Here is a 19,865-nt window from a genome sequence, read left to right as displayed (position 1 = left end):
TGCAGTGCTTTGATAGTTCCAACGTTGCCTAGGTCAAGTGTCATTTATGTTAGATAAATTATAACCACTGTCATCAGTAAGCATCTTGGGGTCAAGGGGTTAATTGACTCCAACACCTGAATGCCAAACAGCGCTTGTTCAGTTTTAAAGGATTAAAAATGTGTAAAGATTGCTGGATGGAGCTAGTTCAAACCCTTCAATCTTCTCTTGACTGTCTTCAATTCTTTAATGGTGTGATAGAATTAAAACATTTCTGTGTCAGTCACTTTGAAATTGAGATTTGGAGAGTCTCAGTTGCCACCTTGAATCAGCATTATTAAAGTGCACCTTAACTTCAGTATGAACTCATATTAAAAGCACTTACAATTTGGAAAGTTGCTCCCTTTCCTAGTTAAGATATTTCAAGAAGCTTAAGAATCCTAAAAATACATGCAAGTGGGAGGTCTTCTGATGAGTTTGTTTTGCTAGCTTTATGGTTTACCTGCAAACCATCCGTTGATGCCTCAGAATGTTGTTGTATCCCTTTGATTAAAATTATATCATCTTCTTTGAGGTTATGCAGTTGAATGGATTCCATCAGCTCGTGGAGTTCAGGATAAGTCGCAGTCACTTCCTAGATTAGGAAGTATAAAACAAATAAAAAGAACATTAAGAATTAATGTATTTTAACAATTCAGTATTAAAAATTGCAGAAAATAATAATTCGGAAATCACAGTCATTATTAGGGAAAGGTTTTGGAGTGAAAAGCAGGACCAGAAATTTGAATAAGAAAAGTAAAAAAACATTCTCTTGTGAAAGTATTCCATTTTACTGTAACACCCCCATTTTATTCTTGAAGAATCCCAAAAATACTTTCATGACTTCACAGCATCCTAAAATGTTTCTTAACAAGTGAGCTGCTTTTGAAGCTTAGTTGCAGGTTTATTATAGAAAACATGCAGCAAATTTGAGAACAGCAAGCTTCCACAAAGGCTATGAGTTCAATGATTACATAATCTTTTAATGATATTAGTTGTGAAATAAATATTGACTCTTCTGCACAGAGTGTCATAACAGGCCACATAGAACTGCAGATTAACATCCTATTGCAATGTTTCAGATGCAAACAGTGTAGTACTCCTGAACAATGCCCTGAAGTATCAGCCTGGATTATGGACTTAAATTCTGTGGTGGGACTTGAACCCATAGCTCGCACTGAGCCACGTCCGGCACTTTGGTGAACAACAACCCCAGCACAGCTTCTTTCTGCATAATGAACTTTTATTTTCCTCCAATCAGTTCGAGAGTTACAGGAGGTGGATTTCACTCTCCCTTAAATGTTGACATCTTGAATGTCAAGAACCAAGGCCTCATGTATCTATTGAAGTATCACACTGGATCAGGCAACTGACAAACCAGGTAGATTGGTACAAGATGATTGTTGATCCTTAACAGCAGATTTGTGCATTTGCGGTTTCAAATGGACATAAGTGTCCCAACTTGGAGGGGTTGGGGTACAACTAAGTGTAATGCAGGGGAAGACAGCCTTTGAAAAAAAAAATTGTCTCTCTTTAGGCAATAGATAGAGGGAAAACGGCATATTCTTTATTTCTGTGTGCCTCTAGCAATAGCCTTGCCTCAATAAGAAGTTCTATAATACAAATAAAGAGGTGGCATACACATGAGTGGAGGCAGGGAATATCATCCCATGAGGCATTTTTTTCCCTCCATTTGGAAACAAAGCATTATGAATTACAAAGGAAATTGCTGGTATGATTATTAATATTTCCATTTCCTTCTGGCCCTGGTCAAAAATTGCTGCCAACAGCACAACTTGCTTGTAGTCGAATTTAATGTTTTATTCTGGCTGCAACCCGATTAAGTTTTCTACTCACTGTTAATGTGCAACTTCAAGTTCTTTGGTTTGAAAAGAACCTTCCCTTAAAATCAGTGGAAGGCCAGAGTGGAAAAGCTTACAGTTCTGGCAAAATCACTTCAAATGTGCAAATCTTGCAATATAATTGGGATAGATTTTGCATAATATTCATTTGATCCTAGTCCATCAAGCAGGGCGTGAAAGTGACAAGGGGCACCATTTCCACTTAGTTTTACAGAAAGCTTCAAACTTTCCGCTTGCACTAGGTATCCTTTGAAAACATGTGAAATTCATTTTATCTTGTTCTTAGTTAGATTCTGTATCCCAGCATGTAGGAACGAATTATTGCAGATGCTGAATTCTGTACTGAAAACAACAAATGCTGGAGATCACAACAGGTCAGGCAGCATCCGTGGAGAGCGGGCAAGCTAACATTGAGTCCAGAACACTCTTCATCACAGCTATGATGAAGAATCATCTAGACTCGAAACATGGAAGCTGTCTGACCCATTGTGATCTCCAGCATTTGTTGTTTTCTGTATCCAAACATTTGCATTAGAACATAACAGATAGAACAGTACAGCACAGGAATAGATTGCATCCAATTCTTGTAGCCTGTCAACAAATCCACAAATGCAGTTTTACTAGCAATCTGGGAAAAAATGTAAATCTCATGAAAAAAAAGAGTTAAAAGAATAGTATAAAAACAGCCTTTGATCATTCTAAAACCATGTTCAATGCACATCTTAACCATTTCCAGAGTTTTCACTTTTTTTGAGAACAATATCACTTAGAGCACCCCCCAGTGGTCACCTGTGGTCTTGCAGCCTCCCAACGACTGCACAGCAACCTGGGTGATGATCAGAAACTGTGAGAAAATGTGGACTGCAGATGCTGAAGAGTCAGAGTCGAAAAGAGTGGCTCTGGAAAAATGCACACCAGGTCAGACAGCATCCAAGGAGCAGGGGAGTCGACGTTTCGAGCATTGGCTGTTCATCAGGAATGAGGCGGTGGACCAAGGGGGCTGAGAGATAAATGGGCGGGTCGGGGGGGAGTGGAAGAGAGCTGCTGGGGGAAGGTAGCTGGGAATGCAAAGGTGGAAGATGAGGAGTTCTTCCTCCAGGTGTTGGGTGGCTAGAGTTCGGAGGTGAGGAGGCCCGTGTCCTGCATGTCCTTGGTGGAGTGGGAGGGGAAATTGAAATGTTCAGCCACAGGACGGTGGGGTTGTTTAGTTTGGATGTCCCAGAGATGTTCTCTGAAATGTTCCTCACGTTGGCGTCCTGTCTCCCCAGTGTAGAGGAGACCACTTTGAGAGCAATGGACACAGTAGATAATGTGTGTGGAAGTACAGGTAAATCTCTGATGGATGTGGAAGGATCCTTTGAAGCCTTGGACGGAGATGAGGGGAGAGGTGTGGGCACAGGTTTTGCAATTCTTGTGCAGGGGAAGTTGCTGGGAGGGCAGAGTGGGTTGGTGGGGTGTGTGGACCTAACAAGGGAGTTGCGGAAGGAATGCAGATGCAATGGAGGCGGAGGAATTGGGAATAAGGGATAGCAGTCTTACAGGAGGCAGGGTAGGAGGAGGTGTAGTCTGGGTAGCTGTGGGATTTGGTGGGTTTGAAGTAGATAGCCATTTTGAGTCGGTCACCAGAAATGGAGATGGAGAGGTCCAGGAAGGGGAGGGAGGTGTCCAAGATGGCCCAGGTGAACTTGAGGTCAGGGTGGAAGCAGTCAGTGAAGTTGATGAACTGTTCAACCTCCTCATGGGAGCATGAGGTGGCGCCGATACAGTCACTAATGTAACAGAGGAAAAGGTGGGGATGGTCCCGGTGTAGCTGCGGAAGGTGGACTGTTCCACATACCTGACCAACAGGCAGGCATAGCTGGGGCCCATGCAGGTATCTACGGCTACCCCTTTGGTCCGGATGAAGTGGAAGGATTCGAAGGAGAAACTATTGAAGGTGAGGACAGTTCAGCCAATTGAATGAGTGTGTCAGTGGAAGGATACTGGTTGGGTTGGCGGGAAAGGAAGAAAGGGAGGGCGTGGAGGCTTTCGTCATGGCAGATGGATGTGTACAGGGACTGAATGTCCATGGTGAAGATGAGGCATTGGGAGCTGGGGAAATGAAAGTCAAGGAGAGGGAGAAGGGTGTGGTGGTGTCCCGAAAGTATGTGAGAAGATCCTGGATCAAGGGGCACAGGACAGTGTCAAGGTATGCAGAGATAAATTTGGTGGGGCAGGAGCAGACTGACACAATGCGTCGACCGGGGCAATCAGGTTTGTGATTTTTGGGTAGGAGGTAGAACCAGGCAGCATGCGATTCCCGAACTATGAGGTTAGAGGCTGTTGGTGGGAGATCCCGAGGTGATGAAGTTGTGGATGGTCTGGGAGATGATGGTTTGGTGATGGGAGGTGAGCTCATGGTCGAGGGGGCAGTAGGAGGAGGTGTCCACGATTTGGTGCCTGGGTTCAGCAGAGTAGAGGTTGGTGTGCCAAGCTACCACTGCACCCCCACCTTGTCTGCTGGTTTGATGGCGAGGTTGGGGTTGGAGCAGAGAGAGTGGAGAGCTGCATGTTGTGAGGGTGAGAGATTGGACAGGTTGAGGTGGTCAATGTCACGCTGACAATTGGAGATGCAGAGATCGAGGGCGGGTAACAGACCAGCATGGGGTGTCCAGGTGGATGGAATGGGTTGGAGGCAGAAGAAGAGGTCTTCAGAGGGTGAGTGAGTGTCCTGATGGAAAAAGTAAGCATAGAGACAGAGGCAGTGGAAGAAAAGTTCAGTTTTGCAACGTGTGTTGAATCCGCTGATCCGGGAGCATAGGGAGATGAAGTGAGGCCTTTACTGAGGATATATATTCACTGTACACAAGTATGATGCAATGATCAATCTCCATCAAGACAGAATCCAACTATCACCCCCTTCACATTCAATAGCATTGCTGTCACTGAAGTCCCCCATTATCAATATCCTGGGATTATCACTGACCTGAAATTGGACTAATCTTGTATGAAAAAGCAGCCACCAGAGCATATCAGAGTTGAGTAGCTCCTCTCCTCAATCCCCAGAAGCTTGTCCACCATCAATAAGACTCAAATCGGGAGTGTGATGGAATATTCTCCACATACGTGGAGGAGTGCAGTTCCAAAATCACTGCAGAAGCTCAATATTATCCAAGCCAAAGCAACTTGCTTGGTTGCCCCTCATGCACCACCTTCAACAGTTACTCCCTTCATCAACACAATGACAGCAGTGTCTGTCATCTACAATTCACACTGAAGCAATTCACCAATGCTCCTTTGACAGGACTTTCCGAACCTGCGACCTCTACCAACTAAAACGTCAAGAGATACAAATGCTTGGGAACACCATCAGCTTAAGCTCTACTCTAAGCTACATGGCAGCCTGACTGGCAATTATATCATTCTTCCTTCATTGTCTGGGTCTAAATCATGGAGCCACCTTTCCAACAGCACCATAGGTTCCTGCATTTCAAGGACAGCAGAGATTTAAAAAGTCTGCTCATCACCACATTCTGACTTGCAATTATGAAAAGACAATAAATGCCTGGCCCAGCCAGGGACACTCATCCCATCAACAACAAAAAAAATGAATCAAATAGAAATTGCTGCCACTCCAACTTTATTTATCTTTATGTTAAATACACATTGAAATTTCTCAGGGATAGGAATGCTAAAAAAAAAACACTGCAATTATTTCTGTCAGAATCAATCAATCAATCCATCTTAAAAGAACAAAATAAAATGGATTCCTGAATTTGTCATTAAGGAAGTTGAAAATGGTTAAGATCAACAATTTTGCCCTTCATCTGATCTTCATATTTTTCTAATTAATAATGTTTCCACTGGTAAGAGAAACTAAGACCCAAGAGCACAGCCTCAGAGTGAAGGAACAACTCTTCAGGAAGGAACTGAGATGAAGAGGAATTTCTTCAGCTAGAAAGTGGTGAATCTGTGCAACTTATTCCCACAGAAGGCTGTGGAGGGCAACCATTAGGTATATTTAAGACAGAGATAGCTAGGTTCTTTATTAGTAAAGGGATCAAGGAGTACAGGGAGAAGGTAGGAGAATGAGAAACATATCAGCCAGGGAAGATTGGCAGAGCACACTCAAATGGGTCAAATGCCCTAATTCTGCTCCAATATCTTATGGTCAGAGATGTTATTACATACCTCTGGCTCACGTGGGACATCCCCTCAGCACCACTAATCCAGAATCTGGGACTTTAACCCAGGCCAGAGGTGGGGACATGACCACTGCACTACAAGAGCCCCCCATGTGATCTTTATAGTTAAGAAATAGTTAAGGACTGAGTGGCTCTAACCATGTCTCATTCATCAACTCCCCTGCCCAACCCCTGTCAATGAACGATTCCAACAGAATACCTGCAATCTCTCCTTCCAATTGATCTAATTGAATATTACAATTCCATAGCAACTGGCAAATTTCTAGAACCATCACCACACAAAAACTGGGGATAACGACAAGCCATTTGACAACAGAGAATATCATAGCCAAGCTATGCAAAGTCAGCAGAGGAGACCCATTCTCTCCTTCTTACACTTTCATGTTACATGTTACCTCACCACCACTAGCAACCTCTTTGTTTTTGACTCTGAGCCCAGCTGTAGTGATTGTAATGAGGTCAGCCAGGTGGACATCATAGAATGAGCTCCCTGACTGGGGCTGTTCATTCGGTCCAATCAGGAAGCCTTGGCTGACAGACATAAACAGGAGTGAGGGCAACATGGTGGCTCAGTGGTTAACACTGCTGCCTCACAGTGCCAGGCCCCCAGGTTCAATCTCTGTCTCCGGCGACTGTCTGTGTGGAGTTTGCACATTCTCCCTGTGTCTGCACGGGTTTCCTCCAGATGCTCCAGTTTCCTCCCATGGTCCAGGGATGTGCAGGTCAGGTGGGTTGGCCATGATGAATTGCTCTAGTGTTAGGTGCATTAGTCGAGGGTAAATATAGGGTGGGGGAATGGATCGGTGTGGACTTGTTGGGCCAAATGGCCTGTTTCCATACTGTAGGGAATCTAATCCAATCTAATAGAAAAAAAATGAGTGAGGGCAGCAAGGTGGCTCACTGATTAGCACTGCTGCCTCACAGTCAGGTATCTGGGTTCAATTCCAGCCTCGGGCAACTGTCTGTGTGGAGTTTGCACATTCTCCCTGTGTCTGTGTGGATTTCTTCCCACAATACAAAGATGTGCAGGTTAGGTGAATTGGCCAAATTAAATTGCCAATATTGTTCAGGGATATGTAAGTGAGGTGCATTAGTCAGGGAAAATGTAGAGCAATAAAAAAATCAGGAGTATTCATTCTAAGATTTGGCTCCAAGGAAGCCAGATCAGGTGTCAAGCATTCTCCATGTAGAGTTATTTCACCACCGTTACGACCTGTTCCATTTGCTCCTTCTTCCCCTCTGTGTTGAGCATAATAACGACAATTTTCCAACCTCCTTCAATTCTGAAGAAGTCATATCAAACCTGAAATTTTAACTCTGTTTCTCTCTCCACAGTTGCTGCCAGATCTGTTGGGTTTCTCCAGCACGGTGTGTTTTCCTTTTAGATTTCCAGCATCTGCAATACTTTGCTTTTGTGTATTCCAAGTGAGACTGTGCCACGACAAGTCATATTCAAATCGCTCAACATTTACACATACATACTAAACTCTAACAATGGCCAAAAATACTTAAACCTAACTTCTCTTTGAATGTAATGCTTGCTAAATCAGAAGTGGGCTGTAAGGACAACAAACATTGATTAAAATGGATTTGGTTGTAGAGGAAAATACCCTGCTATACAATTTCAATGTTGTTGTCTGATTCTGTATTAATTCATTTATATTTTTAAAGCTTTTGACAGTGTACATCTTAAAAAGATATCTACAATTTAATGTTAAAAAACCCTTTAATTACTACTTACATTAAGTTCAAAATTCATACAAACTGTAAAGTAGCTAGGTAATCATGCAAGCAAAAACTGACTAATAAAACACACTGAATACATTCCATGCCATTCACTGAAGATCATTTGCTGTTATTTCACAATTAGAATTGTCTCCATTCTTTCTCACTCAGTAGTGTGCTCAGTTCACTGATGCATCATCATGTTTTCCCTGTCACCTAGATCTTCCTCTGATGATGCAGCACATTTACAGGGTGGCACAATGGTTAGCACTGCTGCCTCTCAGTGCCAGAGACCTAGGTTCAATTCCTGCCTTGGGCAACTGTCTGTGTGTTTTTCCTCCAGGTGCTCGAGTTTCCTCTCACAGTCCAAAGATGTGCAGCTTAAGTGAATTGGCTATGCTAAATTGCCTGTACTGTTAGGTGAAGGGGTAAATGTACGGGAATGGGTCTGGGTGGGTTGCTCTTTGGAGGGTCGGTCTGGACTTGTTGGGCCAAAGGGCCTGTTTCCACACTGTAAGTAATCTAAATTTCCACAGCCTCTGCCTATTTGGGAAGCATTTTTAATATAAAGACATGAGGTTTCACTTACCTCTTTAAGCGGTATTGCAATTCCTTGCTCATTCCTTTCAATCACTACCTGACAAAGCTTCTTGGTGCTATGCAACCAGTTAATTGGATCTGACATCTGTGGGGAAAAAAAACATGAACAGGAATATATCAGACGTGCAGACAAACAACCTGGTTTCTTACACCCTACGGCATTTTAAAAATATACCAATGTGCTTTATGGGAAGGGAGGCTTGAATAATTATCTGAACAGTTTCCAAACCTGGAACTTGGGATGAAATGTGAATTCTTGTTATTGTAGTTAATGGCTAAATTGGCATATTGGGTAATCAATTAGAGTATAGGTCACCAGGAGTTAGCTAACCCATGAATTGACATGTGGCGGTCTCAATGATCTACTAACCTGCTGCTTGGTTGATTAAACAGCCAATTAAACTAACTTATTTGCTGGTGGACAAACCATATAATCCACCAAGAAGGGAGACCCAGATTCAACTTCCACCTGCTCCAGTGACGTGTAATAATAAACACTGAACAGATTGATTAGAAAATATGTCCATCAATCAAAGAGTCTTGTGATGGAAACTGATTGATGACTTGTACACCTATTGTTTTTCACTGTGTTTCATTTCCCCCCCCCCCCCCCCACTCCCAACACACACACACACCATGGTGCTGGGGGTACAAAATTTAAAAAAAGATCTTGTGGTGTGGTGAAATTGTATAGTAGGGTATTTTCCTCTACAACCAAATCCATTTTAATCAATGCTTGTTGTCCTTACAGCCCACTTCTGACTTAGCAAGCATTACAATCAAAGAGAAGTTAGGTTTAAGTATTTTTGGCCATTGTTAGAGTTTGGTATGTATGTGTAAATGTCAAGTGATTTGAATATGACTTGTTGTGGCACAGTCTCACTTGGAATATACAAAAGCAAAGTATTGTAGATGCTGGAAATCTGATCAAGCTCTCATTGTAATCGGAGGTAACCTTCGCTGTCCACTAATCCTCCAGTTTTGGTGTCATCAGCAAACATTAAGGACAAAAGAGTAACTCGGGAGAGAATAGGGCCCCTCAAAGATCAGCAAGGCCGCAGGAGATGGGACAGATACTAAACAAGTATTTTGCATCAGTATTTACTACGGAAAAGGACATGGAAGATATAGAATGTAGGGAAATAGATAGTGACATCTTGAAAAATATCTATATTAAAGAGGAGGATGTGCGGGATGCCTTGAAACACATGAAAGTCGTTAAATCCCCAGGACCTGATCAGGTGGGAAACTAGGGAAGTGATTGCTGGGCCTCTTACTGAGATATTTGTATCATTGATAGTCACAGGTGAGGTGTCGGAAGACTGGAGGTTGGCTAACGTGGTGCCACTGTTTTAAAAAGGTGGTAAAGACAAGCCAGGGAACTATAGATCAGTGAGCCTGACGTCGGTGGTGGGCAAGTTGTTGAAGGGAATCCTGAGGGACAGGGTGTACATGTATTTGGAAAGGCAAGGACTGATTAGGGATAGTCAACATGGCTTGATTCGTGGGAAATCATGTCTCACAAACTTGATTGAGTTACTGTTGTCAAGTTTGGGGAAAAGGTGCAGGTAAGACAGTACAGAATCAAATTGTCATCGAAGTACGAAGAAGCTTTGGGTCATTTTAGTGAGATTTGGCCCGATAAGAATCAATTGTTTGTGGTTTGATTTGCAGAGAAAAATCTTTAAATATTGTGTGCGATTCTGGTCTCTCAGTTGGGAGGTCATGTTGTGGCTGTACAGGACATTGGTTAGGCCAGTTTTGGCATATTGCATGCAAATCTGGTCTCCCTCCAATCAGAAGGATGTTGTCAAACTTGAAAGGGTTAAGAAAAGTTTTACAAGGATGTTACCAGGGTTGGAGTGTTTGAGCTATAGGGAGAGGCTGAATAGGCTGGGGTTGTTTTCCTTGGAGTGTTGGAATCTGAGGGGTGACCTTATAGAGGTTTATAAAATCCTGTGAGACAGAGATAGGCTAAATAGATAAGGTCTTTTCCGTGGAGTAGAGGAGTTCAGAACTGGAGGGCATAGGTTTAGGGTGAGCGGAGAAAGATTTAAAAGGGACCGAAGGGGCAACTTTTTCACGCAGAGGGTGGTGCATATATGGAATGAGTTACCAGAGGAAGTGGTGGAGGCTGGTACAATTGCAACATTTATAAGACATCTGGATGGATATTTGGGTAGGAAGGGATTATGGGGATATGAGCCAAGTGCTGGCAAATGCGACGAGATTAGTTTAGGATATCTGGTCAGAATGGAGGAGTTGGACTGAAGTTCTGTTTCTGTGCTGTACATCTCTATGACTCTAAGTAAAACATATTCTTCTGTTTCATTAGTTTAAACGGAGAATCAGGTGTACCCTGTTAATGGCTAATATTCCAACATACCATATATTGTTCTGTACATCAAGGCCCTGTTTTACATCCAAGCAGAAAATACAAAAATGTCTTTCAAAAATGAAGGAAAGAAAATGTAAATGGGGAGCTTTAAATGTGCACCACATCAATGAGTAGTGGAAACAGAAACACTTTGTTAAGAAAGTTTATCAGAAATTCTCCTGATCACTACACAATTTCCTGTCTGCAGAAGCGTTGTGGAGTGCAGTTGCAGTATCAAAGAGTAACATTTCCTGTTATGGGCCACTGTGTATAACTGTGTATCTAATTCAGATCATTATCTCACTAGTGCAACCAGCAACTGTTGCTCTGTCACTTGCTGCCCTTTTCATGGCCTTTGATTTGTAGAACATTCCAGCAATCCAACAACTTCAATTTTCTCTTGAGCTTGTGGGTAAGGAAAAAGCACAAAGTTTGTTACCAGGTCCACTTTTAAAATGAAGTTGATATTTGTAACTATTTCTGTTCATATATGGCAGATATAGATATATATCTTGTGCTTACCAACCTGTGATTTTCTGCCCATTCGAATGAATGAAAATCACAAGCAAACTAGACATGGGGAACCCTAACCATAGTTCTTCTCTGTTTTCTTTCTTTTTCTTGCTTGAAGGTGTTGCCTCATACTTCAATGTGGTTTCTAGGATACCAACTGTCCTCTACTGGTGAGCCAAGCTGTTTTTCTCCAGGAGAAAGTGAGGACTGCAGGTACTGGAGATCACAGTCAAAGAGTGTGATGCTGGAAAAGCACAGTCAGTCAGGCAGTACCCGAAAGCAGGAGAGTTGATGTTTTGAGCACAAGCCCTTCATCAGGAATGATCCTGATGAACAGCTTATGTTTGAAACGTCGATTCTCCTATCCCTCTTTGACTGTGATCTCCAGGAGTAGTTTCTGCCAGTAGCAGATCAACTCTAGGATATTAGGGAGGCTGATCAATTCACAACACAATTCTCTTAACATCTGATTTCTGCTGGCCTTAACAGCAAGATTCCCCACATTGTGATCAGGAGCGGAAACCCTGTCTAATTAGTTTCTCTCCCCCTTAGCCAAGGAACCTTATCCTTTACTGACAACATATTGGAGACTGTACCTGCAACCAACCTGGGCCTTGCAGCTCAATACTAGACTATTGAGCCATTAGGAGTTGTCAAAAATACGTAAAAAGCAACAACTTCACAAGAAAAGCATTTGACAATTTCTCTGGCTACAAAGAGAATGCAGCAAAACGAGCCAGCAACAAAATGTCATATGCAATGTAAGAATACATATCCCAGCATTTTTTTACTGTTGGAAGTGAGGGCCTAGTGGTATTATTGTTGGACTGTTAATCCAAAGACCCAGGTAATGTCCTAGGGATCCAAATTCAATGAATGCTGGCCGAGCCAGTGACACCCTCATCTAGTGAATAGATTTTTTAAAAATACAATAGGTTTTCACAAAAAAATAAAAGAATTGTTTAATAAACTTGAAGCACATGGTGTTTTAAATGTTTAACAACTGTGGCTAACAAAAATCTCTTGTTTTTCATGAGAATCACAGCTGAGACTTGAATCTAGAAATCCCTGCCCTAATCCCAACATTTATCTTACTCACAGGGGTGTGGAGAAATGGGAAAGATTCTAATTTGTGCTTCTGTGGTTCACTGAGGCTGAACCTGTAATTTGCAGCTGAGGGTTCTTGTCATACAGTAGTAGTGACTCTACCTCTGAGCCAGGAATCTGGGTCTAAGCTCCACCTACCCAAAGGTCATAGAGTCATTGAGTCATAGAGATGTACAGCATGGAAACAGACCTTTTGGTCCAACTTGTCCATGCTGACCAAATATCCCAACCCAATCTAGTCCCGCCTGCCAGCACCCGGCCCATATCCCTCTAAACCCTTCCTATCTATATACCCATCCAGATGCCTTTTAAATGTTGCAATTGTACCAGCCCCCACCACTTCCTCCGACAGTCCATTTCACACACACACCACCCTCTGCGTGAAAAAGTTGCTCCTTGAGTCCTTTTTGTATCTTTCCCCTCTCACCTTAAACCTATGCCCTCTAGCTCTTGTCTCCCCCAGAGAAGTGGGTAATATCATCCCTGAACATGTTGTTTAGGGGGAAGTATAAACTGATCTGATTAACACAAGTAGATATCTAAAACACAACTTGTGCACTTTAGTGCTTCTGTTCAGGTGCTGAGTTTTTCCTGTGATTTCACTTTTTGTTTCGAAACCTGCTGACATTGTTTGGAGAAGTAGGGTATTCTTTTAGATATGGTCCTGAAACAAGCTTGGAATTGTTTAAAAAAAATTCATAAAATGCCAAAACAAATAATTTCAAAAAGCTTGACAATCAAAACAAGAGACAACAGGAACTGTCAAAAGTATTTGAAACTCCTGCCTTTTAAATATTTGAAGAAAATTGTAGTGCTGAAAAAAGTGCTTGCTCTTTCATTCAGTTGATTGACATATATCTGAGGGAAATCATTACCATATGACATAAGAGCAGAAATTACGCCATTCAGCCCATCAAGTCTGCTGTACCATTCAATCATGGCTGATACATTTCTCATCCCCATTCTACTGCTTTCTCCCCTTAATCCCTGATCCCCATGATACTCAAGAACCGATCTATCTCAGTTTTAAATATACACAGTGACCTGGCCTCCACAGCCTTCTGTGCGAATGAATTCCATACATTCACCACTCTCTGGCTGAAGAGACATCTCCTTATCTCCAATCTAAAAGGTCTTCCCTTTACTCTAAGACTGTGCCCTCAGGTCCTAGTCTCCCCTACCAATGGAAACATCTTTCCAACATCTACTCTGGCTCGGGCATTCAGTATTTTGTATGTTTCAGGTAGATCCCTCCTCATCCTTCTAAACTCCATTGAGCATTTGTTCTCGCACATTAAGCTTTTTATTCCTGAGACCTTTCTTGTGAACCTCCTCTGAACACGCTCCAGGGTCAGTATATCCTCCCTGAGATATGGGACCCAACACTGCACACAATACTCCAAATGTGGTCTGACCAGAGCCTTACAGAACTTCAGAAATACATCCCTGCTTTTATATTCAGGTCCTTTCAAAATAAATGCCATAATTGCATTGTCTTCTTAACTACTGACTCAACCTGCAAGTTTATCTTGAGAGAATCCTGGACTAGAACTCCCAAGTCTCTTTGTACTTCAGATTTCTGAATTTTCTCTCCATTTAGAAAATAGTCCACTCCTCTATTCTTCCTTCCAAGGTGCTTGACCTCACTTTTCCTCGTTGAACTCCATCTACCACTTCTTTTCCCACTCTCCTAATCTGTCCAAATCCTTCTGCAGCCTCCCTGCCTCCTCAATACTACTGTCCCTCTACCTATCTTTGTATCATCATATGCACATTAGCCAGAATGCCCCCAGTTACATGATTAGTTCTAGTTGACTGATTTCATGACCTTCTGTTAAGTAGTTAATAGTTTGATTCACAACTCCAGGTGATTAAATCTCATTGAAGTGGGACTATGAATGCTAATGTTTGTTTTATAAAGGATGAGAAGATGCCAAATGTTTTGATTTAGCAGTTTGGATTAGAAACTAGCTTTCTGAAGAAGGCAGTGGTGGTTGATGGAACATATTCAGCCTGGAGTCTGGTTACTAGTGGTGTGCCACAAGGATATGTTTTGGGACCACTGCTGTTTGTCATTTTTATAAATTACTTAGACACAGGGATAGAGGGATGGGTTAGTAAGTTTGCAGATGACACTAAAGTCAATGGAATGGTGGACAGTGTGGAAGAATGTTACAGGATGCAGAGGGACTTAGATAAATTACAGAATTGGGCTGAGAGGTGGCAAATGGAGTTCAATGCAGCTAAATGTGAGGTAATGCACTTTGGGAAGAATAACAGGAAGGCAGGGTACTGGGTCAATGGAAAGATTCTTGGTAGTGTAGATGTGCAGAGGGATCTTGGAGTCTATGTACATAGATCCCTGAAAGTTGCCACCCAGGTTGATAGTGCTGTTAAGAAGGCATACGGTGTGTTAGGTTTCATTGGTAGAGGGATTGAGTTCCGGAGCCGCAGTGTCATGCTACAACTATAGAAAATGCTGATGCGGCCACACTTGGAATATCTTGTACAGTTCTGGTCGCCCCATTACAGGAAGGACATGGAAGCATTGGAAAAAGGTGCAGAGGAGATTTACCAGGATGTTGCCTGGTCTGGAGGGAAGCTCTTATGAGGAAAGGCTGAAAGAGTTGGATCTGTTCTCATTGGAAAGAAGGCAGCTAAGGGTGGATTTGATAGAGACATACATGATGATCAGAGGATTAGATAGGGTAGACAGTGAAAGTCATTTTCCTAGAATGATGACATCAACTTGTATAAGAGGCCTAACTACAACTGAGGGGTGATAGATTTAAGACAGATGTCAAAGGCAGTTCTTTACTCAGAGTGGTAAGGGTGTGGAATGCCCTGCCTGCCAAAGTAATTAACTTAGCCACATTAGGGAGATTTAAACAAACCTTGGATAAACACATGGGTGATGATGGGGTAGTGTAAGGGGATGAACTTAGAATATTTCACAGGTTGGTGCAACATCAAGGGCCGAAGGGCCCGCTCTGTGCTGTATTGTTCTATGTTCTACATAGTGAAAGGGTTTAACAATCAGTATTTCTTCTGAAGTAGCAAATTCATCAATAGACACTGAAAAACATTAATTAATCTCAGCATGCATCCTGATGTCTGTCCATGATGGATGCTGAATTGTGCTGGTGGAACCTTGTTGAATTTCTGCAGTGCATCTTTGCACCATTTCAAAACACTTAACACTATTGATGACTCATTCAATAACTTTACTGATGATCAAGAGTAGACTGATGAAGCAGTAATTGGCCAGGCTGGATTTATCTTGCATTTTGCCGACAGAATAGTTTGGCAATTTTCTCCATTGTCAGGTGGATGCCAGTGAGAATTAAGAGATATCCTCATTAGGGATATGGATATTTGTGGAGGCTCCTGCAATGAATTGCTGAATTTATACAATACCATGCGGCAGGACTGCAGAGCATAGATTTGGTTGTACAATCACTTAGCTCTGTCTAGAATTAGCTTGTTATGCTGTTTGGCACGTAAGTAATCTTGGGTTGTAGCTTCATGAGGCTAACACCTCACCTTTAGGCATGCCTGGTATTGCTCCTGGTATGCCTTTCTCCATTGTTCTTTGAATCAAGGTTGATATTAATAGCAGAGTAGGGGATGTACTGAACCATGAGATTGCAGAATATGGTGAGGAAAGAGGGAGGTGGTACTGAGAAAGAGATTTCCTTGCTAATTTTTAAATTGTTGCCATAAGACTTCATGGGGTCTGCAATCAATGTTGAAGGAAACTTCCTCCTGACTGTATCATCACAAGATGGTGAGCAGCAGTGAGGAATGCTGACACAAAATGGCGAATAGTGTGAGTATTTCATCCAGCTATTTCATGCCATATGGTGATGTTTAAAGATTTCTTCAAATGCATCTGTAAGAATCCTATTCATACAGACAGTCAGTAGTAGAAAGATCTGAAAATTCAAGAGTCCTACAGGAGAAATTTTATTGAAGATTTTGGCTTGTTGAATCTTTCAGCAAATGGTAAAAGTTCTTGAAAGAGACACGCTGCAGTAGATGAGTATTCGGAATTCCCTGGAACTGAAGTATTAGTCACTCCAGGGAGTTACAGATAACATCAAGTACTAGTGTCCTATAGGACCATCAGGAGTCAGGGTCTAGTCAGAGAGCAAGCAGATATTGGAAACTGTGTGAGTAAAGTTTAAATGCCTGATGGACCAGGGCAAATATTCGAAAACGGTGCAGAATTACAGCCTGAAAAAGCCACGTGTAAAGTCAATTGAAGCTGAGGCCGAGCATCACCACCATTGTAAATAATCGCCATGAATCATACCTACACTAAGAGAAACACAAGAATGACAATCGCAATTCAACCTCAGATCACAGACCCGTAGACATTGCATCTTTGAAGCCTGAGCTTAAAAGGTCTAATGGAAGAAGAAAAGGCAAGAACCTATTACTAAAACAACAGACAGCAGGAATCATTTAGGAAAAGCCATAAAGAAATATGAATCATTTACTTTCGCCACAAATAGCTGGCTTCATCTAGAGAAGCCATGGAAAAGAGGGGAATCCATTTCAGCTGCTTAAAGTGAAAATCTTCTATTTTAGCCATAGAAATTGTGAGAATACTCTCAGAACAAATACAATTATTAATATATCAAGATTTAACAGAAGACTGCAGCACCTAGGGACTCCTTAGATGAGCTCTATAGATTGGTGGGAAATTGTAGTTGTGGCGATTTAATGTTAGAGTTCATAAAGGACAGAATTGTTGCTGGAATTGCTGATGAGTGTGTGTCAGGTTTATTGCTGTCAAAAGAAAATTGATTTTAGGAAAAGCCACTGAGTGAATGAGGTTCAAGTCCAGAAGCAGCACAGATCAATCTCAAGGGAAGAAGATTAACCTTATGACAAAAAAAAGTGCAGAATGCATTCTGTTCTTACAGTACTAAACACAAAAGACACAGTGGAGAAACCAAAAAAAGCAAGTACGACTGACATTAGACATTAAATTACCTTGCACTGTGGAGTAAGGAAACTTCACAGACACAGGAAGTGCCTACCTACCTATTAAAAAGAAGTGTTCTACTTCTAAAACAATATGTAATTTTCAGAAAATATGTTGAAATAGGACATAATCACAGAAAAGCAGAAGTCATCAGCCACTCACACAAAGAGGTTAATGAGTAGAATAATTTACAATAGAAGAAAAGCGTAAAGTCCTCTTAACAGGAGTAGGAGATCCAATCCTAACCTGTTGTCAAGAGAATATTTATGTCAATAGGCATATCATTGATTTCAAGTTTTATACAGGCGTGAATATCGCTATATTATCAGATAATGCACCATGGTTAAAAACATGCTGCATGCCAACAGCAGTGCAACAATCTAGTCCAGGAGGCATAGCATTTAAAAGTAGAACGCAAGCGGCTTTAGATATATATTTATATACAATCAGGGACTCTCCTTAATGTGAATGCATATTTTGAATTTAACCTTCATAAAGTCACAAAAGAAGTCAAACTGTTTAAAGATAAGAAAGAGCTGGTCTAGGAACAGCCAGTCATGAAACAGACAAGGTGCATTGGGTAAGAGCAGCCTGATGTGGAACAACTAGCCAAAGGACAACCACCAGATTTCATAGGGCTGCCAAGTTTGCAGTCCACCATGAATCAAGATGGAATTACTTGAAATTATCTATGTTTGCATTAATTTGTCATGTTTTGAAAAGCTGCAAGTACACTGGTTTGGCTCATACGCTTTCCACAGCTGTCGACATTGAGGAGAGGTTAGACTGAAAGGATCAACATAGTGTGTATGCAAACACTGCCAACCATAAAGCCATTGAGCAGTGTATCTTATTTGAGCTCACTGACACATCTCCAATTGAGGTAATTCAAAGTGCAATATTGAATGTTGTATAAATAATTATGAAAGATTGAAATCTGATGTCAGAAGCAGAGGTGATACAGAAGATGCAAGTTTGAACAGAGAAGTTAATTTCTTTATCTTCCCAGGATTAATCTTAATTAGCAATGATAGAGATGATGCCATACAAGAAGCAATTCTCAAAACAGCAAAACTGTGGAAGTAAACGTGACAGTTTCCCCAATACTTCAATCACTGATGCCAAATGAAAACATCCAACTAATCAACAAATTAATCTAAAGAGCTTAGATAGATTTACCTGCAGATTCAGAATAAATGTTTGCTGACACAGATTGAAGATTGATGCAGGAGAAAGTGAGGACTGCAGATGCTGGAAATCAGAGCTGAAAATGTGTTGCTGGAAAAGCACAACAGGTCAGGCAGCATCCAAGGAACAGGAGAAAAAATTCCTGAATAAGAGCTTATGCCCGAAACGTCGATTCTCCTGTTCCTTGGATGCTGCCTGACCTGCTGCGCTTTTCCAGCAACACGTTTTCAGCACTGAAGATTGATGCATACAACCTCATGAAAGCCACCAATTGGAAAGGACAAAGCACGTCCAGAGATTCAGGATACAGCCAAGAAGAAATTATTTAGTTCAAGATACTGTAAAAAAGAAATTGCCTGTTTCAACAAGACAGCCATCCTCCACAAAGGAAATAAATGAGTTTAGCGGTCCTCTAGTCAAAAAAGAAACAGTCAACAGGTCAATGGTCTTCAACCGAAACACCTATTCATCTTCCAAGCCTAAAGAGAATATATTCAATGAACCTCCAGGCACCTGAATTTATACAGTCAAAGGCATGGGGGAGGGGAGGAGATAGATTAGTGGTCAAAGTAATTATGTATAATATCTTTGTTAATGATGAAAGTAAATGCTTGAGTGGCAGAAGATGTTGCATAAGATGTTACAAGGGGCTAAAAGGTTGAATAATAATGCCTTAAGCACCACACACTTTGAAGAGGTCATATTGATCTAATGGGAAAACTGTTTTGGATCTCAAAAGGTATAATACTGAACATGCAGATTCTCCTCATTGTCTCTGTAACAATGTTTGACATATCAGTGTATCTTGTAACTAGTTTCTAAATGCTATAGACTATACTTTGTGTAAGACAAGAGCTTCTTGTTGGAATACCAAGGACCAAGTGAGCCTTGTAGATCACCAAGAAGGAGATGGTGTCATAAATGGTGCAGATAGATTCACACACTGGTGGTCAGCAGTGAGGGCCATAATATAACACAAAAATGTACTTTCCAGTGAGGGCCATAATATAACAATCAAGAGTGGGAACCAAGACTCAATAAGGAAAGGCCACTGTTTAAGGCCCTCCAATCATGTTAAATCAAAGGGCTAGAAATTGTAAATATCTTTCAAGCTGCACATGTTTAATGTGAAATGACTATTGTGGATATAACCAATAACTCATTGTCAGTCACCTCAAAATTCTTCACTGTATATTGGAAGAAATTGATTTGTTTTGAATTTTACGTAATGTTAACATTATTATGCTATTTATTTGTATATATCCTGTGAATAAAGTGTACATTTGGAAAAGATTACA

General features: G+C 41.4%; 1 protein-coding gene across 2 annotated transcripts in view; it reads right to left on the bottom strand.

The window, feature by feature from the left end:
* Positions 1-19,865, bottom strand: part of LOC140495876 (uncharacterized) — a 53,060-nt gene that overhangs the window by 17,137 nt on the left and 16,058 nt on the right. For both annotated transcript variants that reach the window (XM_072595089.1, XM_072595090.1), the window contains exons 2-3: positions 8,379-8,474; positions 482-613 (exon numbers count right to left, since the gene is read on the bottom strand). In XM_072595089.1, the coding sequence (XP_072451190.1) occupies positions 482-613; positions 8,379-8,474 (228 nt within the window). The remainder of the gene's footprint in view (positions 1-481; positions 614-8,378; positions 8,475-19,865) is intronic.

This window comes from Chiloscyllium punctatum, chromosome 25 (genome assembly GCF_047496795.1).
Source record: "Chiloscyllium punctatum isolate Juve2018m chromosome 25, sChiPun1.3, whole genome shotgun sequence".
Lineage (NCBI taxonomy): Eukaryota > Metazoa > Chordata > Chondrichthyes > Orectolobiformes > Hemiscylliidae > Chiloscyllium > Chiloscyllium punctatum.
The sequence above is the reverse complement of the archived record's forward strand: the minus strand, read 5'-3'. Positions and strand labels throughout refer to the sequence as shown.